Genomic DNA, 27,915 nt, shown 5'->3' with positions numbered 1-27,915 from the left:
AATAAAATTGTATCAAAATGTTTTGTATGACTTCATTTATCTAAAGATAACAAAACAAGAATTCATCAATAAATAAACACTTTCAATAGATACTTACAGCAACAGCCAATATAGATTAAGACAAAATGTATTTAAGACAATATCAGAATATTTTTAATGAAAAAAAGACACAAAAAAAATAGAATGAGAAAATGGGAAAATCACCCCTTTTTTAGTGGATAAAACCCCATAACTTGGAAATCTAAAATCATCTTTTTTTTAAATCAATAGGGAGCTTACATCAATAGATACAAATTCTTTACTAAAGATTCATGACACCTGTTGGAAGCATTTTTGAGCGCTTGTCGGAAAACTTGAATTTCCTCTTTTTTTTTATAAGAACCAAACCCTGTAACTCAGAAACATAAAATATGAAATTTATAAAAATCAAAATGAGAGCTCTTGTCAATAGATATAAACAATTTATCAAAATAATTGTAAGTTGGTTAAAGCATTTTTGAGTTATTCTCTGGAAAGTCCCCCTTTTTTGGATGAATAAAACCCAATAGATATAAACAATTCCCCAAAGTTTTAAGCCAGTTTGTTAAATTGTTTTTGAGTTAATGTCCAACATGTTGATGACGGACAAAAAGACATACAAAATTATATCATTATACGTCTCTTAAATGGGCGTATAAAAATCAGACTCTGGCATCAATATATTACTGTTTGAACCAACAGGAAATTGCCTTATTGAATCAGCTTTTCTGTTGATTGTCTTCCTAGATTACTTTCCTTTGAACAACCAAACTTCAAACATATGGCAGTAGATTTAAAGTCATATTTACATAATTTATTTAGTAACAAGATTTCAATAACAGTTGTCTTGAATTGCAAACTGAATGTTCATGCAGTCTAGAAGTGTTCTGGTTTTGTTTAACATCTTGCTTGGCAGAAATCTTTAAAGCTTAAATCATAGCCAACATCACATTATATGTTTGATAGCTGTACATGGATTTGCATCATCATATCCCTAACTGTCTGCTTTCCCTTAGTATTAATCCATAAGGACCTCTTTTTATCAAGTTGTCTTCAGCCCCATAAACAAATTTTTCTCCCTAGGTTCATTTTTTACCTGTAAAAATAATAAAAAATTTCCTTTTATTATCATTCCAACTTATAAGTAAATAACAATCAAATAAATTATCAACATTTCACAGATGTAAAGTAAACTTTAAATTCTACTAACAGTTTGTATAATTTGAACACAAAAATAATCTGAGAACATGGTACACCATTACTGTGCATATTGAAATTGTTGCCGGAATGAAATGAGATATTTTAAAGGCATTAATTTAAAAGCATATAGAAAACCTATCAAAGGTCCTGTAGAAAACATGCATGGAGATACCTTTAGACATATATTATGTCAAATATAACAGTCAAAAGTCCCATAGTTCTGAAATTACAAAATTAAATAAAATGCTCTACAAGTAGAGCTATGAACAGTTGGGTGAAGTATGGACACACCATTCAAGGTTTATGCAAATAAAAGCTACCTACCAACTTTAAACCATTTAGGTACACCTGGTTTCTGTTCTGTTGTATCTCTGGGTTGTCTAGGTCTATCTCCAGCACTTCTTTTGGTTGGCTGTGATCCACTAGTTGTTGGTATATTTTCATCCCCAGGAGTATCGTCTTTTGGAAAACTGACAACAAGAACACCAAAAGAATTTTTATAAAAGAGCATGTAAAGTTCTTTAGATACGTTTCTTAACAAATTTTATGCTCAATTTATGGGCATTATGTTTTCTGGTCTGTGCTTCCATTTATCCATTCTTTCGTCCGTCCGTCTGTCCCGCTTCAGGTTAATGTTTTTGATGAAGTTGAAGTTTAATCAACTTGAAAATTAGTACACATGTTCCTTATATGATCTTTCTAATTTAATGCCAAATAAGAGTTTTTACCCCATTTTCACGGTCCACTGAACATAGAAAATGATAGTGCGAATGGGGAATCTGTGAACTAGGGTCACATTCTTGTTTATTCAAAGGAGTAGGTCCAGTAAGGCCCCTTTTTGGTCTTGTTTATTCAAAGGAGTAGGTCCAGTAAGGCCCCTTTTTGGTCCAAAAATATAACAGTTTTACAAAATTGTTAAAATGTAAACTATTACTTATTTATTGGACAGTTGAATGCTTCTGCTACATAAATATGGGCTGTTTTTTACAATGCAATGCACATATATCGGGTTGTAGCACCATTAAGTCATGCTGAATTACTGAAATCTTCAAAATTCTATCATTTTAGTTAAATTTTAGACGGTTTCTGTGTAAATCGAAAGTGGCCGCATTCGTGTTCATCCTTAATATTGCAATGAAAGTTGTAAAAAATGATAATACATAACATATATAAAGGTTGTAGATGAACACGGATGCGGCCACTTTCATTTTTGACAAAAACAATCTGAAAAGTGACGTTTTTTGGCATATTTGAGAGATTTTTCATATTTGAGCTTCAATCGGATCGTTTTTAATGACTTTATCAGTTAAAATCTTTTACATAAACTAATTGAATCAAAGTGTTTAAAAAGTGGTCAAAATCTTTCGTCAGATGAAACTGAAATTTGAGGCCAAAATGAGTCCTTACCCGACCTACTCCTTTTAAGTGTTAATTTTACTTTTGGTTATAATTGATAAAAAGAATTGCATTTCCCAACAGAACCTCATGGCCCGAACCACTTAGGAATTCTAGGAAACTGTCATACATGAGAGAGGTTTAAGTAGCTATAAAACCAGGTTTTATCCATTATTTTGCCTGTTTACCAAGTCAGGAATCATTGATGTGTTGAAGATTTTGATTTTACAGTTTGATAAGGACTTTCAGATTTGAGAATTTTTCTTGGAGTTACATATTTTTGTTATTTTACTTTTTAGAGGGAATAATTAATTGTTAATGTGTATTCATTATTTGTTGTTGTTTTCATTGATTCATCATATATGTATAAACATGCTTAATTTTTTTTTTCTATTATGAAACTATCTGTTCATTTCATTTATGAAGAAATAATAAAATCTATTCATTTTTGTCAATATTACACTAACAGGCTTCCTAACTGTTAAAAGATCAAGTTAATTATTTGTTGTTATTCTATTTCTAAACTTGAAAAGTCAATTTACCATTTACTGACTAATTCATCAGCTTTTATTCTGGATCCTACTTCTTGTAACACAGCTCGGCTCAGATAATGCTCTGAAACTAAATAAACATATTTTAATGTACAAATGCATTAATTCAAGAATTTTCAACTCAAAATAAAACTGTTCATGTAGGAAATGGGCATCACCTGCTTTGCAATACAATTGAAATCAATAATTGATGGTGTGTCATAGTACTGTAAATTCAGAAATTAATGCGAGGTTTTTATTATTGCGAAAAATGCGACCAAGTTGTAAACGCAATAATTTAAACTCGCATTTTGAAATATTTTATATGAATTTAACAGGATTTTTCTCAAAATCGTAAAAATTAATAATTGTAATCGCAATAATAAATGCACACAATAATTTCTGAATTTACAGTATTCAATGTATATTTGGCTATAGATTTCAATTTGTACTAGAGTGTCAAGGTCGCTTTACTGTCTTGTAACATTGCTTTTCCTTAACCCCCAAAAGCCCTATCTTGTCCCCAAGTGTCAAAACAGTCCCTTTCATCATCTGTAATTTTCTGTTTTTACTTATCAGTAGTTAATGAAATAGCAATTTTTAATTTAAAGGTAAAGAAATTCAAAGACTTATACAATTTATTTTTGAAAGTGTTGACTTTGTTAACTGGTTATATCTTACTTCAAAGGAAAAAACTATTTTGTACAAACAAAATGAAGCATGTTGAACATGTAAAAAAAGCACCGGAAAGGTTTCAGCTATAAACTTAAGTTATTACAATGAATCCATTATATAAATGTATAGGGCATTGTCTGGTGTCAACACTACAGGCTAGTTTTCGATTGAAGCTGAGAGACATGTGAATTGAGCAGATGCATTCACTGTTTCTACCAGCCTTGCACATCTGTTTAACACTCATTTACTCAATTTTTTATTTCAATGCAAAAAGATTCCTACCTTTGCTTTCCTCTACTCCAAAGTAAACAACACAAGCTGGAGCTAACTTGGCCTAAAAATAATAAAAACAATCAAAAGGCTGTGCAATTCTCATTTTCTACCACTTAGAAACAGTAGAGATCTGTTCAGGAATGTAATAAAAAAAACATATGGTAAGTTTATAAATAGATATGAATGAGCTTTAATGAGCCAAAACCTCTATTTTAAACAACAAAATCAATGAAATATTTTAATTCACATGTTTTCCTGTAAGTCTTAAGGCATTACTGCATTTCACAAGATCTACTGAATTTGAAAAATCAAAACATTTAGTTTGTTAAGTATCATTTGATTGAGGCCTAAGAAGTAAAATGGTTACTGGAAATACAAATCTGCATTCAAAGAAATTCCCTAAAAGCATAGTATGCAATTAATAAAGAGGCAGATAGACAGGAAATAAAAATGCTCTTCAGGTGCAGGATTTTCTCACTGTGTCTGAGACCCATTGGTAGCCATAAGCTGATTTTAGCTCCTTGGTAGAGTTGTTGTCTCTTTGACACATTCCCCATTTCCATTCTCAATTTCACTATATATATTAATCAGCTATATTTAACTATTAAAAATATTTTACCTCAATCATTGTGGCTGCATTATCTTTTAAAAGCTTCTTTGGTGGAGCTGTGTCTATTACAAAAATATAATATTCATTCTTTATACAAGGGAGATAATAAAATAAAATATTAAGTTTTTACAGGAGATAATTAAATAAAATATCAATCCTTTCAGGGGAGATAATAAAATAAAATATCAATTCTTAACAGGGGAGATAATGCAGATCATATTGGTCAATGAACATCATACATTAATAGGCCCAAGACCACAATTAATGACCCCGCTTTTCGTTGTTCACGAATATAGTTCCCTTTAATTATAGTGTATTTCTTCTTAAATTTTTTTCTTTCCTTTTCTCAAACATTTCTTAGCTTTTATAAGGTGGAAATGAAAGAAGAGAGGTGAAATAAATTTTTAGATGTTTAATTTTAACTGATTTTGATATGGAAAGAGTGATTAGGTCAGGTGCAAAAAGGTGATATTTACAGTTTTCGGAACATCTCTTGACTTGTCCATAGGGGTATGGATGTGTATTGGCTAAATTTGTAAGTTTTATACGTGCAATTTTTCTGAAACTTGGACATATTTTTGGACTTGTACTGTACATTACACACACAAAAAATTAGACAAAAAGAATAGGCAAATTTTTTTTAATGCGACAAAACGTTATAAAGAAATGATAGAGGAATTAATTGTGGTCTCGGGCCTAAGAGGTGCATTTCAGCAAATTTTGAATTTATACTTTGACAACTTCTCTGAATGATCTATTGGTATTGATTTGTCAAACTATATGAGAAGAAATGATTTCCACTTTTATTTCATAGAAATTTGTAAAAAAAGTCACTTTTCAGCTGATATGCCCAAAAAGTAGCTTTTTCACTTTTTTCAATATTTTTGCAAAAGCAGGATCCTTAATTTTTCTCTGACATTTTGTTTCTGATATCTATTTGTGTTTGTGGTATTTATTTCATGTGTTTTACTCATTTGTGAACTCTGAACACAAAGAAAAGTGGATAAAAGCATTAAAAGAGTGCAAAATGTGCTGTTTTAATAGTCTAGGTCTAACGGTCCGTACGAAGCAAGTGAAATATGAAGTTCTATGCACTTAAAAATTGTATTTCTTTAAACAGATTGCACTGAATCTATATCAAAAGCACTTATTACTGGTTGTTTAAACTTGTCTGTTTCACAGAATACCTTTATTTTCTTCTGTTGGATGGCTGGTGGTTAAAATATTGGCATTTTAAGATTGAAATTTCATGCAGGTTTTAAACAGTAAATTGAAAAAACTTTGCATCAGACCATACTGTCTACATACATAGTTAAAAGCAACAGTCTTGTAACATCCAGGCTTCATATTTGATCATATCTCAGCAAGGATTTGAGCAAAAAGAAGCATATTTCCATCTCCAATATCATTTATATGCAATTTAATATGGAAATATATGGAACGACCCAAATTGACAACTTGTTATTTTAAGCTTGACATTGCTTAAGACCATGTAAAACTCATGTGTTATGCTATTTGAAACTTATATTTACATCAAAAGAACATTTATGATATGTAAAATGTTTTGTTTTAATTTAACAACTTCAGAAAATTGTTGTAAGTGGAAAATATTACATTTCATATAAGGCCTCACTTCATTTGAAAACCTCTATTTTTAGGCATAGGCACATATAAAATTAACTTTTGTCAAATTTTTATAAGTCTCATACATTAAGTATGCTATCATGTACTTTGAATAGATAATATCTTATCCATTGAGACATTAAAAAGTGCAATTTGGTGTTTTTTTGGGATTTTTGAAGCCAAAATTTGAAAGTTGAAATTATTCTATTTCAACGTCACAATTCAGCAACCAAAGTTGAGATATAAAAAATGCCACATTTTCTATAATATATATCATATGGCTTTGAAACTTTGTAAACTGACTCATAATACACTAAGCTTAAATCATGCCAAGTTTTATTGGAATTGGTCAAGTTTTTGGCCCCTAATAGGCCCAAGACCACAATTAATGACCCCGCTTTTCGTTGTTCACGAATATAGTTCCCTTTAATTATAGTGTATTTCTTCTTAAATTTTTTTCTTTCCTTTTCTCAAACATTTCTTAGCTTTTATAAGGTGGAAATGAAAGAAGAGAGGTGAAATAAATTTTTAGATGTTTAATTTTAACTGATTTTGATATGGAAAGAGTGATTAGGTCAGGTGCAAAAAGGTGATATTTACAGTTTTCGGAACATCTCTTGACTTGTCCATAGGGGTATGGATATGTATTGGCTAAATTTGTAAGTTTTATACGTGCAATTTTTCTGAAACTTGGACATATTTTTGGACTTGTACTGTACATTACACACACAAAAAATTAGACAAAAAGAATAGGCAAATTTTTTTTAATGCAACAAAACGTTATAAAGAAATGATAGAGGAATTAATTGTGGTCTCGGGCCATTATATGTTCGTAACATACCATTAACTGATCATTGAGAATTAAATAAAAATCTTTTACACCACAAAATGTGCATGTGCGTGTTAATACAAGTCTGGAACCTTGTCAATGGTTTTCTTTCATTATAATAAAAAAAAATCTGTGTGGGGAATTTGATTTAGTGAACAATATAAAAGTTTTTTCTCTGAGCTCTACATACGGTATAGACACTTGTCTTTTGTAGAAATTCAAACATGACCTCTAGATGTCTTTTAATTTTTGTAACTCTAAGTCACTATTTCATTGATGTGCACCCAATAGCCTCCTATAACTCACAATTTAGTATTTTTAATTTACATGCTGTTTTCCTGTAAAAACCTTATAAATTTGAAGAGTACAAATATCTTTTTTTAAATTGCATATTAACAAAAGGAAAATAATGCATTAAATTATGAGCAAGTTAACTTTGATATCAGAATCAAAAAAATTACCAAAAGAACGTAATTTGTTCGTATACAACTTACATAGATAAAAGTTAAGGTCTTTATCTTCAAGGTAACTTTTAACATACTTCTTAATGGCAAACACTGAAAAATATAAACATTGAATAGCATTAAACTTGTATCAAATAACTAGAAAATTCATTTTGGATATACTTACAAATTGATGTGAAACTGGAAATTATGTTCTGTTACAAATGTATGTACAAAGCACAAAAACATAAGTATTCCCCTCAAAAGCTAGCAAAACCTTTTAGCAGACTTATTAAGAAGGGATATAGTTACAATACTGTTGTCAGGTCATTAAAGATTGCATATTTTGGCTTTAATATTGATTCACTTATAGGGTCTTTGCATCGGAATTAAACACATTTATTCTAAAACAAGTTGTTGGCCTTTGTTAAGTTTTGTATGATTTTTAATTCTAATTTCTTGTGTATAATTTGAAGTTTAGTATGACATCCATTATCACTAAACTGGTATACATATTTGTTTAGTGGCCAGCTGAAGGACGCCTCAGGGTGCGGGGGTTTCTTGCTGCATTGAAGACCAATTGGTGGCCTTCAGCTGTTGTCTGCTTTTTGGTCTGGTTATTGTCTCTTTGACACGTTCCCCATTTCCATTCTCAATTTTACACTTTGAAAAACTTTACATTTTTTAAGATGTGCTGTAAAAGAATATATTTTTGTGATTTTTCCCCCTTCTGACCTTGTTTCCATGTGTATACGTCTTAAAAATATTTTAAGAACTTTAACAACAAGCCTTTTTAACAGTGTTTTATACATACAATTTGTTTTTAACACAATGGATCAGAGATATAACTAGAGGCTCTTAAGAGCCTGTGTCGCTTACCTATGTGCATATTAAACAAGGGACACAGATGGATTCATGACAAAATTGTGTTTTGGTGATGGTGATGTGTTTGAAGTTCTTACTTTACTGAACGTTCTTGCTACTAACAATTATCTCTATCTATAATGAACTTTGCCCATTAGTAACAGAGGAAATTATTTTGTAAAAATTTTACAAAAATTTACCAAATTAATGAAAATTGTTAAAAATGGACTATAAAGGGCAAAAACTCGTTAAGGGGTCAACTGATCATTTTGGTCATGTTGACCTATTTGTAGATCTTACTTTGCTGAACATTATTGCTGTTTACAGTTTATCTCTATCTATAATAGTATTCAAGATAATAACCAAAAACGTCAAAATTTCTTTAAAATACCAATTCAGGGGCAGCAACCCAACAACTGGTTGTCCAATTCATCTGAAAATTTCAGAGCAGATAGATCTTCACTTGATAAACAATTTGACCCCATGTCAGATTTGCTCTTAATGCTTTGGTTTCAGAGTTATAAGCCAAAATCTACATTTTACACCTATGTTCTATTTTTAGCCATGGCAGCCATCTTGTTTGGTTGGCCGGGTCACTGGACACATTTTTTAAACTAGATACCCCAATGATGATTGTGGCCAAGTTTGGTTAAATTTGGCCCAGTAGTTTCAGAGGAGAAGATTTTTGTAAAAGTTAACGACGACGGACTCCAAGTGATGAGAAAAGCTCACTTGGCCCTGTGGGCCAGGTGAGCTAAAAATGTGTACGGGTTCCGCGGAACCCAGTGTCTCGCCTACTTTTCCTGTTCATTGCAAGCTCAATGAAAATTACGAAAAAACAAAAATATTTCTCTCAATACTATCTTTTGTTTGCAAGAAGCTTCTGTCCAAGTTTGGTAAAAATTCAATGATAGTTTATGAATCTAATAAATGTTTTAAAAACTGTAACTGCAGACTGAATGTACTGTTAACTGGAAGAAAAACTAAGTCCATTTATAAGTAAAATACAGAAAAACAGGTACAAAATTTTAGAAAAATTTCCTTCTAGATACTAGCTTTTGATCACCAACAAGCTTCTGTCCAAGTTTGGTACAAATCCAGGATAGTTTAAGAAAGTTATTAAAATTTCAAAAACTTTAACCACAGAGTGAATATTTGTGAACGCCGCCGCCACAGCTGCCAATGGAATGTGGAATCTCTATGTCTCCCTTTTTCGACAAAAATCGAAAGCTCAACAAATATAGAATTGATGCTGATGAAAATCTGACAAACAATATTAAATACTTGAATATCATATATAGATCTATCTTCGATATAGATTTTTAAATTATCTACATGGTATATTTTCATAAAATATTTTGCATATTGCTAGCTAAGTGATAATGCCTTATAGGTAAAACTCCTTGCACATATCCTAATGACAATTTTTTTTTTTCTTTTCATTGTTATACAGTATTATAATGGAAGTAAATTTCATAACTGTATTATTATTTAAGTTTATAAAAGATAAAATTTACTTGCATTACAGTGTAAGCTAAATTCCATTTAATCAAAAAAACTTTTGTTATTCAATTATGGCTTGATTGAAACCTTTTAGTCCTAATTGAAACATTTCAAAATCAAATATTACTTTTTTTTAAACAAATATTACTTGATTGAAACATTTTGAAACAAATATTACTTGATTGAAACATTTTAAAACAAATATTACTTGATTGAAACATTTTGAAACAAATATTACTTGATTGAAACATTTTGAAACAAATATTACTTGATTGAAACATTTTAAAACAAATATTACTTGATTGAAACATTTTGAAACAAATATTACTTGATTGGAACATTTTATATTAATTGATTGAAAACATAAATATTACTTGATTGAAACATTAAAAAAACATTTTTTTCTTCAATGAAACCTTTTGAAATCTAATTATAACTTGATTGAAATCCTTTGAAATCTAATTATTGATTGATTGAAACTTTTTGATCTTTTATATGTAATTGATTAATATCCTTTGATCTTTAATTATTAACTGATAATACAAGATGATTAATCAATTGATGTTTTCTTTTAAATGCTTGATTAAAGTGAATACTTTTCACTAAAAACACAAGCCAATTCAAATTTTGAGAAAATATCTTTATCATAAATAGGGGTCCATATCAATCCAAATCATAAACTTTCCAACATCAGATCTTCTCATAACTCTCAAACACCACTACAACTATGGACTCATCTACTATTTTGTCTTATGCCCAGACGCTGAAGACTTTACTCACATCACATGAACAGGCAGTGACACAACTGAACTTACTAGGTATATTGTCCTTATTCAATACAAATTTAATCAAAGTTTTTCATTTATGAGTTGTAAATATGAAAATTTGATTCATATGTGAATATATAGTAAAAAAAAATTAAAAAAAATATATCTACAGTAAACCTTTTCAAACAAAATTTGCATGAATTAAATTCTAATGTACATTTTAAGTTTCAAAATGTCTATTTTATATATGAATAATTAAAACTATTTTATGGAATTTTAACAATATTTGTTTACAGAAAGTAAGATCCAGCAGCTTGACCACTACTTGTTTACAGCAGATATGAATGGTTCCCATGGTAACAGTCTCCGTCTGCATACCCATAAGTCAACTACACTTGGTATCCGTAAGATGTACAACCAGTACAGAGAGAAGAAATGGAACCAGATCCAAGAGTTATCTTCCCTGATAATGAAGTCTGCCAACTCTACACCAACAACATCAGAGACTGACAACCAACCAGAAAGTCCATCCAGGAGACAACAGCTTGATCTTGACAGCACTGTCCAGTCACTTACAGAAGACTTCTGTGTGTTTTCCAGAGATATTTAAACTCTTTAAAAATGAAAATTTTGAAAGAAAGTGCTCTTTGATATTTAATTTGAAATTTGTATTGTATGTGCTTATGTCATATTCTTTTGTAACAATTGTGATACTTTTGTGTATGTTTAGTGCTTTATTTACGTGACATATCTTTATTAAAAAATATGAAATGAAACAAAATTCTTATTATTAATAACTGATCAACAACATAACTGCAAATTTTACATACATATGATATTAATAAAATACTGTTCATGAACTCATATTAAATAATTACAAGAAATACATGTATACATAAGTGTGCATATCCTAGATATCAACATACCAGTTTCTCTGGGTCTGAAAAGTCCCTGAAGAACAAGTTTGTCGGCAAACTGTATCCTAATAACAACCCTTTCATATTTATTATACTGTTCTTCTAACTTTTGTCTTCTCATGGATTGGGTCATCAAAAGCTGTTCTTCTTCACTTTAAAAAATTGGGATGAAACAGTGAATAAGTTCAGTATGAGGTACACAAGTAAGACAATATGATGAGTATACAAAGATGTTGCAACTTCACTTAGTATCAGGCCCTGAAAATCACTTCCTTGATACAACTCATCATATACAGTTGAAAGCTAATATCAAATCATTTTAGAAAAAGAGAACCAACAATATATAACAAGAAATTACATGCTCAATACAATTAAAACTTTAAAGTATTATCTAACAGGAAGTGACCCCAACAGTCCAACACAATATATGGTACAACTAATTATTATAAAAAATATTCAAAGTACCAAAAAAATTCTGAGAAGTTAAGTAAAACATTTAAAACTGCTGGTTTGACAACAGTAAATGATTGTGTGATTTTTCCCTGCGTTCTTGATGAAAACACTGTGCTGGGCAATATGTCTGTAAACATCCCAACTGACTTTGATTAGAATTTGACATTTCAAAAAAACAAAAGAAAATTTTAGAAATATGACCATTTGGACAACTACTTCTTAAAATATCCCAACAAACTAGGATACATATAGAAAAACTGACAAACAGATTCCTACATATCTCTTACATTTAAGAGAAAGGATATCAAAATAAAACCAACTGAAATATTACGTTTTAATTTATCATGATTTCTTCATGTAAGAAAGCATTGAGAAATAACGGTAAAGAATAACGGTTCCGCAAAATTTAAAAGTCTGTTTCATTAGTTTTCTTATTTCTGAATGTTTGTCAAAAGACAGTTAATATATTTTTAAATATTCTCTATTTTCAAAATATATTGCTTTGATAATATATTTTTTAATGTTTAAAGGTTGAACTGTAAAGGTTGTATCAATTCTCATTTGAAAAACAATTTCTTTTTTCTTACTTTTTTTTTTGTAAATCCTGCATCATTGTTCTCACATCTTTTTCTGTCACCTCAAAAAAATCTTCTGAAATTTCTACAAAAAGAAATATTACTTAATTTAAAAGAGCTTTATCATAACAGTTAAATAGTTGAAGATAGACTCTTTATAAACAAATTCATGTACCAAATATCTAAGATTTTTCATGTAGACTTTTTAAGAGTTAGGTATAAAGTTATCTGTCTATACCAATTGTTAACATACTGTATAATAATATAAAATTTAAAGATATTTTTATTATTATTTAATTCTGACACAGAAGATTTGGCAAAATAGAAGTATTGGTATGCAGCATTCATTTATTTTTGTGGGTATCAATTTTCGTGGATTGTTGAAAAATTGCATATTCGTGGATTTCTGAAAACTTGCATATTCGTGGATATATAATTTCGTGGTTTTGCCAATCTCTGTATATAAAGCCTATTGGAAATATATTATTCGTTGAATGTTTGAATTCCTGGTTCACCTTTACCAAGATACCCAGAGAAATTGGTATCCAATGTATAATAATGAATCCACAGTATGCAGAATTTCTAAAAGTGTGGCATCCAGTTTTAAATGGTAGAAGAAGCCAGAGTACCTGTTTAGAACCACAACCTTGAGGAGGAAAACTGTGCTTCCTAGTCAATAAGAGGGGCATTAGGTATGAGATATGGAAAAGAACAGTGCTTTTTTTGGTTCATTCATTAATGAAAGTGAAATAGCTAAATAATAATTTGCATTTAGCAAACAGTTTGGTTCAATTTTGTCATAGTAAGCTAACAAACAAGGCTGATGAATTATTCACTTGCAAGTGAATAATTCCATCTCATTAAATCTGTGTTCATGCAACCTTTAATTTAATCCTTTAGCTGAAGATGTGTTACACATGTATTCAGCTTTTAAAAGAAAAAGAATGTCAACATGGAAAGTAGAAAAAGGAATGAACCATTTGGTTGACTGTTTCTATCCACATTTTTTTAATTCTTGTACAGGTAAAAGAGATGATAAACAAGACTTTTTGACCTATAATTTGAAATCAAATAGACCTTTAAAAAAAATCAAATATCATGTGGTCACCATGTCTTTATATTTATGTTTATATCTAGTAATATGACCTTTGGCAGCCTTCAGAAGTCATCTCGATGGTAAATTATATGACATCTAGACAAAAATACACACGAAATGCTGATACACATCATTGAATTTATGCATTGTTAATTGCTTATTTAAGACTTTTTGTTATTTGGATATACATTTTAGTAGGTCATAAATCAAATATGAAAATTTGAGTCAAATCGGTGAACATGAAATTGACAGCTTTGCCCCTTTAAGAAATTGTGAAAACAAGCTGCAATTAGTTCAGAATTTAAAATGTGGATAGACACACTCATTTATATCAAGCCACAATAACTTTTATAATAAACTACCTTGGTTAGCACCAGTTGATTTGATCTCTTCGTCCATACTAAATATCATTGTCTCTCTATCACAGGGCTATATCAATATCAATATTTAAAAAATAAAAATAAAAATATGATAATTTCACATGTAAAAGTAACATTGAACTCCAATGTAATATCTAATGTAAAGTAATATAAAAGGTTAGTAAACAGAATATGCAGCATTTCAAGTACAATGTGATGTACCGGTTTTGAAAGTAGGAACTCTTATAAATATAGATGGCAAAAAACAATTTAAGTGAAATTTAACTTTTCAATTTAAAATGAGAAAAAGTCTTTAGGTAATCTAAATTATGGAACTGTTCTAATCATTAACACACCTACAGACTTATATCAATGGTTCTTCAGACATTTATAGTAATATTCTGAAAGAACTTTATGTCATAATTAAAGGTCCTTATTCAGATATTTTTAATGCTCACCTTATATTCTTCTTTGTTTACAGAGCTGAAGGAAGAAAAACACACTGATTTTAAAATGTTATTTCTGTTGACATATGAGATTGATTGTGGACGCACCATTAGAGTATATGAAAATGGGAAGATGTGGTATGATTGACAATGAATCAAATCTCCACCAGAGACCAATGTCATAGAACTTTACAAATATAGGTCACTGTATCACCTTCAAAAATGAGAAAATACCTACCACATAGTCATCTATAAAAGGCCAAAAAAAAGACAAATGTAAAACAATATTCATACAGGATGCATTTTGTATGTATCTAATCTCTGACTAAAAAAATATTTTGAACAAATATGAGAGCTATGTTTAGTTTGTGGAAACTATCATTGGTTACAAAATAATTTACAATAAGCCTTGAAATACATCTACTTTAGAAGCTGCTTCAATTCATTCTTGCAGAGAATTCATCGAGTCATTAAAAACTAACCTTAACTCGTTTTGATATAAATCTTTTCCTTTTGTTTCTTCTGGAAACTACAATTAAACAAAATCAATATTCATGTAAATGGCTATTCCTATCCCTTTTGTGAATTGATGATGATGGAAGTATTTAACGACCTTGACTAATTATACAGCCCTTGCACAGTCTGTATTTGAATTGGTGAAAGTATGCAAAGGAATTCTGTAATAGGCACATGCTTTCATAATAATAGCAACTGATAGGTGCTTAATAGACAGTGGCATAATTATGTTAATATCATCATAAGATTAAATTGTCACTAAACTTGAACTCTTTAAACAGGTAAACTTTGTTTTCAAGGCAACAAAGATATATTGTTATCCGAATGAACCTTAAATCCCTGAAATGACTGTTGTTGTGGCTGTCTTCTCTGTCCTGATCCTGATTGAACACCTTGTCTTATCTGTGTAACATCTACACCAATCTGTGACATATATGCTGCTGCCATCTGACGTGCAACCTGAAATTTTAAATTTTGAATTATTTCATTAGATTTCACATTCCTTCTATTAAGGTCTTTTCTTTGAAATGTTCTGTGTTATTTTTTTCTCGTCAGATGAATTAAGATAAAGTGAATGAAGCATTTAAACAACTTTAATATAATTCAAAATATCAAAGATTTATCACTCCAAAACAAAAATGAAGGAGAAAACATTAGTTAAGCTGACTTACAAGTAGTTGATCAATTTTGTACATCACAAGATGATTTAAGTTGTAAAACATCATAAATATACTATTTATAATGCATTATAAGTTTTTTTTGTGAGCTAAACCAAATCTCAGTGACATTAAGACAGACAATGGTTAAATCTTTATGCCAAAATCACATTCATGACAGGATATAAACATTGAAAATTGTTATCTGAACATTCAAAATTAATGTGATTCTCAATTTTAAACCAATAATCAGCACATTTTTGTGCATGCCTATAAAAAACAAACTTTGTTATACTATAAAATCATACCTGTTGTTCTCTTGGTGTTAAATCGTAAAAATCATCAGGAGTAATAACTTCCACACCCGGTATATTCATATTCCTCAATGATTCAGCCCCTCGTCTGCTAGCCTCAGCCTGAGAATTACGATCGGTACTATTTTTACCTAAATTTTTACTACCAGCTGTAACAATATGATCACTGATTGTATTTTCTGTTCTATCTATATCCATTGATTGATTCCCTGAAGTCACATGTTCTGAACTCTCAGTTTCCATTGGTTCAGAACTATTTGCACTACTTTTACTTCTGGATTTCATACTTTCATTTTCATCAGATGACTGTTTTGAGATATTTTCATCATTATTACTAGGAGTTTCAGGTTTTTCTCCAGTGTGATTAGATTGCACATTTTCATTTGCACTTATATTGGTAGATTTTGAATCTTTTGGTTGCTCAGACTGAGAATTTTGTCTAGCAGCTATTTGTTCTAGTCTTGCATTCTTTGCTTGTTCTTTCTCTAATTTAGACATTATGTCAGCAATTACACTATCTTCAACTGGTCTGTGAGCATATCTACCAAAATAAACACAACATGATGCATTTTGACAGACTGGAATATCCTATCAAATATAATTTTCATTTCATAAGTTCATTAGTTAAAACAAGTTTTTCTTAATAACAGTAAAAAATTTAAACAATAAACAACATTAAAAATATCTTTGTTTCCCCTCACCCGACTGAGGTTGTTAGGGTATGGGTAGGTAGGTAGGCAAATTATTTTATTTTATTCCTTGATTTGGTTTTCTATATTGAATTTGTATAAAATTCAACAGGTAAGGCTCAAGTCAAGAAAAGTGGGGTATTCCCTGTATTCTAATTCAGTGTACACCCCAGTTTTCTGGTGTTAAAAAAAAAAACAGTATACAGGGACCTCCTTATTTTCCTATTCATTCAATGTAATGAAATTTACAAAAGCGCACATTCTACTTGTGATAACAATGCTATATATTAGCAAGTATTTTTTTAGTTAAAAAATCAAGCTTATTTCAAGTCAAATTTGATTCATAACTCACAACAAAACAATTCCTTTGTTCACCAATTCATACCTTGATCATCAATTATGAGATGACAAAAAGATACATGTATGTTAATCACTTGGGAATTAAAATTCAATGAATACAAATTTTCAATAGAAGTGAACATAATTTAGTTATGTTCAGTTACACCTGGATCATGCAGCTTGGTCAATTGATTCCTAAACAAAGATTTGTATGTTTTTTCGAGTTCTAGAAGAAACAAGGCTTCACTTTATATTCATGTTTTGTATTTCCTAAAATACTTTTAATAAGTATTTACGAATTCTACTGATGCAGTTATAACATTAAAACGCGCCCTTTTGTAATTTTCATGCCATAAATTGAAAAAGGAAATCCCATTTAAACAGGTTTTTTTTTACACCAGAAAACAGGGACGTTCCCTGAAAGCAGGGAATACATGTATCCCACATTTCCTAACTTGTGCCCAACCTGTTCAAAGACAAAGTAGATAAATTTTAAAGCACGATTCAGACCATTTTTACTCAAAGTCTTTAAGATTTTATCCTTCAAACAGGAACAGAGGTTAGACACAAAGCAAATCAAGATGCACTCAGCGGGTTGAAAGATTCTTCAGGTTTTTTTTAATTTTCAAAAAAGATCACCCTTGCAAACAAATCGTGTGGCAAAGCATTTTGTTTGTTTCCTTGATTCCCAATCATGTAGGCGCTTCCTTGCAAAAATGCCTTTATTTAAAACGCTCCTTGACTACAGCATTGGAAAGGTATCACCAAAAACCAACGCTCGTTGACTACAGCATCGGAAAGATAACACCAACAACCAACTTAGCAACAAAAAAAATAGTGGACAAGAATGGCCAATAATTTTTTTTGGGTCGCGGTGATTTTACCGGGTCGGTCGTGTGAGGGGAAACAAACAATATTTTATTTTTGGCCTAACTGAACGAATCAATAAATTTTGAGTTTGCTTGGTGTATTATCATGATTATGATGTTAACTATCTAATAGTTATATATAAGGGTATTTCACATTTTGGGTGGTGTTTTATTGAGTGGTTATCTTTATCCTACAGTACATCAGGAGGACTAAACAGCTGTGCTAGCAGTGCAAAATATGCACATCAAATATAAGTAAAAATGTTGCAAAATAAAATGAAATTCTGTAGAAGGCAGATGGCATTAAATCAGAAATTATAAAAATTGTATTGCATTAAATCTTGCATCTTTAGGCATATATTCTACTTTTACCGAACTCTGCCACTAATGTATAGACTGTGCTTGAAATTTGTACCTGTTCTAAATAACAAGATACAAGATATTGAATTGAAAACTAATTTACCTTATTGCAGCTTTGCCTCCAGTTAAACCAAGTTTTCTTAAGCTTGTCTCTTTTAAAGCCATTTCCCCAATTACCTGATACAAATATAAAACTGTATTATCGTTTATTTTCTTCCAAGTTATTCTCAAATATTCATAGTTTAGCATTTAATCATCAAGCTTTCCATTTCTTCAGGGTTTTCACCCTAGAGAATAAATATAAGATGTGGTATAAGTGTCAATGAAACAACTCTCCATCCAAGTCACATTTTGTGAAAGTATCCCATTACAGGTCAAAGTACTGTTATTAGGCCAACTTTCGTTTTGTATATCTGATTTTTTTGTGTGTATTTGGCTCCCCAAACGTTTACTCTGAATGTTACTGGTGATAGTTACTTTTAAAATAACTATGTGTTTGACGCACTGAGATCTGGTTCATACATTTCTGCTTATAGTGATTTTTAAATTGTTATAAATAGATTTTCAATGACCACATCTTCTTATATCTATTTCAATTAATTTCTTTGGGGTTAATATGTATGAGTTTGTGCAAAAAAACAAGTACATATGTTCTAGATTTCTAAGTCAAAATATTGGAATACTTTTGGTGTTTTTCATCTATATTTGCTCATGAAAGTTTGTATATTAGTATCATGTTTTGAATTTTCAATTATTTTTGTCCCTGGCACCACTAAAGACATTAATTTTGGTGGTTCCCATCTGCAATGTTTTTAAATGTACATTAATTACCTCTTCCCTCATATAAATACAGACAGGATGTGTTGGTGGAGCAGTGGAAGGATCTGTACTTGTCAACTGTCCTGATGATAAACTGCAATAAATCATATGCATGTAGAAAAAAAAATCTGTGAAACATTAGTTATAAACAGTAGTCAATTAAGATTTATGGAATTAATAAAATTGATTGTGCAGTATTTTTCATATTTCTATCTATCTCAAAACACTTTATACAGAAAATAAATCATTATAATGAGTGACCATGATCAGTCCCAAGCTATATGTTTACTATTTCATAAACACAAGTGATACAAATACATGTTTGTTTTTTTCTTATATTATTATTAACACATAATAGTTCTTCTCAAATGACAGGCAACATGTAAATATAAAATTAAATCAATATGAAAAACAATAATATAACTTTTGAAAATAGGCAATTGGTCAAACCTCTCAGATTTAGATTCCCAATGATGTAACAGTTCCCATAATGAAATGGTTGGTGAAAATGATCCCTGTAGTCTCTCGCCATTCTCTAACTGTAAGGCAATTACTACTTCCTGTTCAACACGACTTTTCTCAGCTTTCACTAATTCTAACTTGCAGTTATTTGGAAGGTTCGCAAACCTTACTGATAATGTCACATCCAAAGTCTTTCTTCCATGACTACAAAACAAATACATAGACAATAAATATTAACAATTATATTTAATAGATATTATGAAATTAAGCACCAATAGTGAAAAATGATGCAGTTATGGACAGACAGTAAAATATTTTTAGAACACATACATGGATTATTAAAAATAAAGAAGGTAGAATTAAAGAAAGTCTTTCAAATTTTGTCTGTAACAAATAAAATCTTAAATCAAGGTGGTTTTTTTAGTGATAACTTAATTGTTAACATATTTTCTGATTGTGTGACTTGATACATTATGCCAGTTGAAAGTTTGAAACCTATAACTTGCTAGATTGTGTTCAGCTGTTTCCTGAAAGGGTTCCAAGTTTAATAGCATTGCATTTTGAAAACTAAAATTGTTGCATTTAAGGTGATATCTAACACTACAGGGAGATAACTCTGAAAAGTCAGCTTAACGTTTTAATTACATTGTGTTGTAAAGGGAATATTAAGCTTCTCAATGATCAAAATTGGTGTTTGTCAAACTGCTATATAACCAGTGTAATTTTTCTGAAAAAACGGTTGGTTCAAAATTTTTCAAATTTTTATATTTTTGTTAAAGAGTAAATACTTTGACAAGATTTTATGAAAATTAAATGAGCCAAATTAATTTTAGTGAAAGTGTTGGGTTACTGTCACCACCTTAAATAGAATTTATCAATTTCATCCTGCATATTAGTTTTCAGTATTATTTGAGAAGAATTCCTAGCAAACCAGCTTAGGCTAGGTAGTGGAAATTTATGTAGAACCAGGTAATTTTGTCCCAAAAAATTCCCATTTTTTTCAAAAAGTTAAAACTGTTTCACCCCTAATTAAAACTTTCCATTTCAAGAAAGTTTATATCTCACAGTTGAATGGACAGGAAATATTTTATTGTTTAAGGGAGTCATCAAATATAACTTTTACTACTTTCAACCCATGTTTTGTCAACATTTATTGGGGGCTGTTGATTAAGTAATTAAATTTTCACACCTAGCAATGCCAGGTGATAGATAAAAGGCACATGTGACTTCGTTCACCTGTAACAATCATACATTTTGAATTAAAATATATTTATAAATGTTGAACATGTTGAAATAATATGTAAATTTTCATATATCTATAAGGTATGCAATATCATAATTTGTAATGACTAAATCAGTAGGAATAAGTGTTATAAATGAATAAAACATATCAAATTCTTTAATTTATATAAGCTGACACATGCATGAAGATTAAAGTTTTAATATATTTAACCTTTATCAACATGATCAAGTTTTTACTTCAATAAATAGTTAAAACAACCATGAAAATTTCAGTTTTACTTCAATAAATAGTTCAACCATGAAAATTTCAGTTTTACTTCAATAAATAGTTCAACCATGAAAATTTCAGTTTTACTTCAATAAATAGTTCAACCATGAATATTCAGTTTTACTTCAATAAATAGTTCAACCAAGGATTTGTATAGTAAGAACCTTCTTACTATACAAATCCTTGGTTCAACCATGAAAATTTCAATTGACCAGTATTTGCCAATATTGACCACTTGAGGAGTCTTGTCCGGGGCGGTAAATACCAGGGGTGGTATTTACTGCCCAACCTTGTTCTAGGGCTCAATATTTCAAAATAATATACAAACTTCATGCTTGAAGATTTTTTTTCAGAGGACTACTCATATAGTGAGTTTTAGCAATAGCTTTCTTTTTTTCAAAAACATATCATGTAAAGCACTTGTTATAAACTGTGAGTACCAGCGAAAGAAAATGGCTATTCCCATATTTATAATTTAAAACCATAGATTGGTTGATCGTTGATTACTTAACATCCAGAGGCAAATATACCAAGCATGTTCAGGACGATAAAGCCATAGAAGTATCCTGTACTATTCTTTTATATCTAGTTCTATAGGAGACAGTTTATATCATGTCAGTATGGAGACTTTTACGATGTGATAACATGATATTTTCATATTTGTTTCTAAGTGGCATTCAATTCTGTGATTTTGTCTCTTGTTTATCCACACCAAATGACCAACTTATGGTCTTATGCACACTTACATTAGATTAAAATCTTCTGGTGGTAGGAAACCTTGCTTTTTACAAACTTCTTCTAGAACCTGAAATTAAGAATAAGTCCATTATAATAAATAAATAAATACTAAATAATACTCATCTCTTGTGTCACAAATGTTTGGATGAATTGGAAATACAAATAACTTTAATTTTTTAGTCCCGATTTATATGGATCCAGTAGGCTCCAGAAGCATTGAATGAAGCAGCACATCCATTTTGGACGAGCAAAATATTCACTTTTTGATATGGGACAAGCTCTGATGTCCCACTGCTCCAGCTATTCTGGCAAAACAGTCGTTGCATGTCAGAATAATCTCGAGCTAGCAATGATGAGTAACATTTTCTTTAACTGTTTACTACGTTAAGCCCCCATCACAACAGATCGTACAATTTTTTTGTCGTGGACAATCTATAAAATAGTTGTCGTGCAAAATGTCAAAAAAAATTATTTCAAGTGATCACATCAGATACGACTGCAAGATGAGTACACGACTGAACCATATGCTCCGCAGGATGCAGCTTTATACGACCGCAGAGGTTGAACCCTGAACGGTTGGGGCAAGTATGGACACAACATTCAAGCTGAATTCAGCTCTGAATTTGGATTGTGATGAAATAGTTGACACAGCACATAGGTTTCTGACACAGAATGAATGTGGTCTAATGAACTTAATTTTTTTTTTTGCCTTTGAGCAATTCACTATGATGTTGAATATTAATTCTCTCAAAAAAATGTTTGAAGAAATTTTCTTTTTATTTATGAAATCTGAAATGAGAAAAATTGAACCCCCCCCCCCCCCCAATTTTTTTTCACCTCCCCCTTTCCCTTATTCCAAAACTGATCTCAATTCCAATTTCTAATGGAGTTTGCAACAATAACTACTCATTTAAATACATCATAAAATATTAAAATATAAAAAAAGTGCTTGTATAATCACTGAATGGTAAAGATTGTTTTAATTCATTAGTTGGTAGTAAAAGTGAATATTGCATTGTATATTGTATATAGCATTGATTTAAGTTGATTCAACTACTATTCTGGACAAAGAAAGATAACTCCAGTTTTCAAAGAATATTTCATAAAGCATTGGTTTAAGGTGATTCAACAACCATTCTGGACAAAGAAAGATAACTCCAATTTATTGTCTTGAAACTACAATAATCATGGCTAAAAATAAACAAAAAAGCTTCATCAGCAACATGTTATATTGGCAAATTTCCAATGAAGTTCATTAAACTAAAGTTATTGGCAAATTTCCAATGGAATTTATTAATAATAAAGTTTTTGGCAAATTTCCAATATACATAATTTAAAGGCAGTTTAGGTGAGATATTCAAATGAATTTCAATTAACAACCTTACACTGCTTTTAAATTATGTTTTGTACTTAAGTAATTGTCCATTAACCTGGAAACCCTTTTCCCCCCTTTTTCGCACCTTATTCCTTAATGGTTTGAGCCATAACTCCCAAAGACAATTCTTACCATCCCTTGGTGGACCCTTTAGACCTCAATGTGGACCAATTTGATAACCGGGCCCAAATATTAAAAATCTAAATACATGGTTAGATTCAGCATATTGAAGAACCCCATATATTCAATTTTTGTTGAAATCAAATAAAGTTTAATTTTGGACCCCAATTTGGACCAACTTGAAAACTGGGCCCATAATCAAAAGTCTAAGTACATGTTTAGATTCAGCATATCAAAGAACCCTAAGAATTCAATTTTTGTTAAAATCAAACTGAGTTTAATTTTGGACCCTTTGGACCTTACTGTAGACCAATTTGAAAACTGGACCAAAAATTAAGAATCTAAATACACAGTTAGATTTGGCATATCAAAGAAGCCCAATAATTTATTTTTTGATGAAATCAAACAAAGTTTAATTTTGGCCCCTTTTGGCCCCTAATTCCTAAACTGTTGGGACCAAAACTCCCAAAGTCAATCCCAACCTTCCTTTTCAGGTCATAAACCTTGTGTTACAATTTCATATACAGTACTTCTATTTACTTATACAAAAGTTATTGTGCAAAAACCAAGAAAAATGCTTATTTGGGACCTTTTTTGGCCCCTTATTCCTAAACTGTTGGGACCAAATCTCCCAAAATCAATCCCAACCTTCCTTTTGAGGTCATAAACCTTATGTTAAAATTTCATAGATTTCTGTTTACTTTTATACTAAAGTTATTGTGCGAAAACCAAGAAAATGCTTATTTGGGCCCTTTTTGGCCCCTCATTCCTAAACTGTTGGGACCAAAATCAATCCCAACCTTCCTTTTATGGTCATGAACCCTGTGTTTAAATTTCATAGATTTCTATTTACCTATATACGACCAAAAATTTTTTAATTTTTGCGGTCATATAAAAAAGTAAATTGTAATTGTACTGTCATGGGTTTGTCGCAAGTCAGTCATGCGATAATCGTACAACAATCCTGAGTTACTTTGGGCTATTTGGTTTGAGTGGCAAGTGAACATTTCATTTACATCTTATCTGTGAACTCATATGACCTGTAAATGTGAGTACCATTTAATCCAGGTGCTCCGCAGGGCGCAGCTTTATTCAACTGCAGAAGTCGAACCCTGAACAGTTGGGGCAAGTATGGACACAACATTCAAGCTTGATACAGCTCTGAATTTGGATTGCGATAAAAAAAATTGACATGATATGAGTTTCTGACACAAAACAAATGTCAAGATCTTCCAAATCTATTACGCAATATTGTGCAATTAAAGATTTCTTTTCAAAAATTTGGAATTTGAGAATTTGAAAAAAAATATTTGAAAACTGTAACCTTCCCTCCCCCTTTTTTGGCAATTAGTCCAAAACCTGACATTTCTTTATACATAATATACAAGTAGTGTAAGGGAGGTAAATTTGAACATACCCAACATTGTATGTTAAATGTTTTAGAATTACCTCCCTTACACTGCTTTTAAAATGTCTTAATTGTCCATTGACCAGAAATACCTAGTTTTTCCCCTTTTTTGCCCCTAATTCCGAAACATTTTGAGCCATAACCCCCAAAAGTCAATACCAAACCATCCCTTCATGGTATAGAAACTTGTGGTATAATTTCAGAGAGATTCATCCACTACAAAAATGATTATTTTGGGCCCCCTTTTTGGCCCCTAATTCCTAAACTATTAAGGACCATAACCCCCAAAATCAATCCCAAGCTTCCTTTTGTGGTTATAAACATTGTGTTAAAATTTTATTGATTTCGGTAACTTAATCAAAAGTTATTATCCGGAAACAATCCGTCTTCGAAAAACGCTAACGACGACGGCGAAGACGTGATACCAATAAACGACTAAATTTTTTTTAATATTTGCGGTCGTATAAAATTCAAATGTTATTCCAGTGTGTGAAATGCGTTTTGATATGTTTTCCTTTTGTTACAGGGATCAGGATAGGCAAGAGGTACAAAAGCATGTAGACCTCCTACGACATATAAAGAGAGAGTTTCAGAAGAGCGTCAATGACCCTCATGTCATGAAGTACAGGGCTACTTGGATATGGAAACATATGGCATCACCAGGAAGAGGTTCAGGGAAGCCCAGTCGTTTTTCTTCAAGGTCACCTCTTAGTGGGCCATTGTTGAAAATGCCTGCATCCAATGCAGATCCCTCTGCCCCAACGTCTGCTCACAGAAACTTGTAGCTACTGTCGACCACTCAAAGCAGGACTATAGAAAAGTAACCCTTGTAAATGTAGTGCTTGGTTCTGATGTTCTTTGATGCCTTGATAGCCACATGTTTGCCATGGGGATAATTCCTGCGAGCTCAAAATCTGTCTGCCACTTGACACCATCCATGGTGTGCTTGGGGTCTGCATCGTCTCGCCAAGATATTCATCAATGATAGCCTGCGCAACCTTCGGAATGAACCCTGAGATGGTGTTGTGGGGACACGAAAGGAGAATATTAGGCTGCTGTAACTGTTCCCTGTGGCCATATAGCGCAGGGTCATGGACCATTGGTCAGCTTCAGTCCAGACTCAAGAGGGGTGCAGCAGCCTCACAGTCGACCCTTGATGATGCATTCGGTGTTTTCTACACTGTTAACAGGCTTAAATCAACAATAACAGGACCATATTTTGCTCTTGTTGGAGTCCGGCAAGGGGCCTATTCAGCAGGGCCAAGCATTATCGTTCTGGTGGAATAGCCATCCTCTTTATATGGCAGACGGTATATTTTTTCCAAACATTTATTCCCGCCAAGTTGTATTCTTCTAAATAAAAATAAAAATATGTTGCAAGACGAACTTACTACTGTCTTAAGACAGACAATCAATGTTTTGTGAGCATCATACAAAATTTGGTATTCGTGAGACAATTGTGTGACAGCGACTGTATCACGGTTGGCTTGCAAGGGTCTCACTAATTAGTGACAAGAAGCGTCAAGAAGAATAATTTTAGCGACAAGAAGCGACAAGAAGACTATTTAGCAACAAGAAAACATTTTTATTATTAAATATAAAGAAATATGCATTTTTTTTTTAAATATACAAGCAGAAATAAATTGATATTTTTTTATTAATAGATGAAGAAATCGAGGCACGTGTTCCTTGTTTTATTGCCACAATAACATCCAATTAACACCTTCAACTTTGTACACGCGTCAGAATATACAATCATTGTAAATAGTGAACACCTATTGAAAACTCAAGATTGTCATTAATTTCCTTTAATCTTCAATCAATATACATAAACATGATAAATATCGTGTAATGAGGCAATAAACAAAATAAAATGATGAAAAATATTCACATTTTAATTTTCTTTTCCTCTTGTTTGATTTCAGTTATTTGTATTTCACAATTTGTGTCTGTATTTTCTGAAAGTTTATTATATATATTGTACAAAGAGAGTTTTAAAAAAAAATTATAAGATAAATATATATTATTGTTTTAAAACACAAGTAAAAGCTGAGACATATGTGTATACATGGCTCTGGTAAAAGTAATATCCTAATACGACAGGGTAAACGTAATACTTGCTGTTAAACATAATAAATGATAAAATATCATGTAAATAAATGTTTTAATTTTTTTTTTATCAATATTAAATTTCTTGTCGCTAAAATTGTTTTCTTTTGCATATTCTTTTAATATTTATTCGGAATAAGTAATTTTAATAAAAAAAAAAATATTTTCTTGTCGCTTAAAATAGTTTCTTGTCGCTTCTTGTCACTAAAATAATTCTTCTTGTCGCTAATTAGTGAGACCGGCTTGCAACAGTCGTGAGATTGCTGTACGACAGTTTTGCGACAGTCTTACAATTGTTTTAATAAAATGGTTTATATTGGTACCCAGGACAATGTGTTTATCGCACAACAGTGGTAAGACTTTGGTAAGACACTCTCAAGACAGCCACAAGACAGTTGACACAACAAAAAATCGTAGATCAAAAAAGGTTCATGTCCAATTTTTGTCCCACAACACACAACAGCACCACAATGTTCAAAATATCATTCAACTGTCGAAGGACGATCACAGATTACCTACTATTTGACCAAATTGCATATGGTGGCGCTGAATAGATGTGTCATAGCTTTAGGAAAATTATGATTGTACCAACTTAGAAATATGAGAGTTGTATTTTCACTCGTTTCTGGTTGACAACGATTGATTTGGTTTTAATATACTTTCTCTTTTTTAGGAAACCATGCAGTTCGGTAATTTTGTTTTACTTTTTTACTTTTACCGGTGCGGTGTCCGAAAAAAATGTGCATGACTTGCAATTTGTAAATGACTAAATGTGTGCGTTGGAAAGACTGACATTTGAAAAAGACCACTAATTTACTATGAACATAATCAGTTTTTGAATTCTATATGGTCCTCATACCTGTAGCAACTTAGTATTTGGTGTAATTTTCACATTTTGTCGTCTTCCGTTTGGACATAGAACCTGTACAGTCGCCATTGTTGTTGTTTACAAAATGAACTTCCGGTGCTTCTATCCTTGTAAATAAATCAATTTAATTATCTATTTCAAAATTTATCAACTCTTTAAGTACAACTTCATTGCATCTAAAAAGTTT

At 31.0% G+C, this 27,915-nt stretch overlaps 1 protein-coding gene across 2 annotated transcripts; it reads right to left on the bottom strand.

Annotated features, from left to right (window-relative positions):
* Positions 1-800: 800 nt before the first annotated feature.
* Positions 801-27,852, bottom strand: LOC139488369 (tether containing UBX domain for GLUT4-like). Of its 2 annotated transcripts, none has more exons than XM_071273905.1 (18): positions 27,720-27,852; positions 21,857-21,915; positions 19,589-19,804; positions 19,151-19,232; positions 18,423-18,496; positions 16,057-16,603; positions 15,423-15,551; positions 15,059-15,105; positions 14,589-14,613; positions 14,134-14,200; positions 12,688-12,760; positions 11,657-11,799; positions 7,648-7,710; positions 4,711-4,763; positions 4,101-4,152; positions 3,156-3,234; positions 1,543-1,688; positions 801-1,114 (listed from the first exon to the last, which is right to left on the bottom strand). In XM_071273905.1, the coding sequence occupies exons 1-18, from the start codon at positions 27,795-27,797 to the stop codon at positions 1,104-1,106; spliced, it is 1,944 nt and encodes a 647-aa protein (XP_071130006.1). In that variant the 5' UTR covers positions 27,798-27,852; the 3' UTR covers positions 801-1,103. The 2 variants fall into 2 exon arrangements, with proteins under 2 accessions (XP_071130006.1, XP_071130007.1); XM_071273906.1 differs by having other exon boundaries at positions 3,156-3,228.
* Between the last annotated feature and the right edge of the window lie 63 nt (positions 27,853-27,915).

This window comes from Mytilus edulis, chromosome 9 (assembly GCF_963676685.1).
Source record: "Mytilus edulis chromosome 9, xbMytEdul2.2, whole genome shotgun sequence".
Taxonomy (NCBI): domain Eukaryota; kingdom Metazoa; phylum Mollusca; class Bivalvia; order Mytilida; family Mytilidae; genus Mytilus; species Mytilus edulis.
This window is presented reverse-complemented; position numbering and strand designations above follow the sequence as displayed.

Coding starts and splice junctions, on each gene's coding strand:
- LOC139488369 (XM_071273905.1), bottom strand. CDS start 27,797: ATGGCGACTGTACAGGTTCTATGTCCAAACGGAAGACGACAAAATGTG. Junction 12,761..14,133: donor ATCAACTGGTGCTAACCAAG/GTAGTTTATTAT, acceptor TTCTTTTTGTAG/AAATTTCAGAAGATTTTTTT. Junction 1,689..3,155: donor GATGAATTAGTCAGTAAATG/GTAAATTGACTT, acceptor TCTTGTTGTCAG/TTTTCCAAAAGACGATACTC.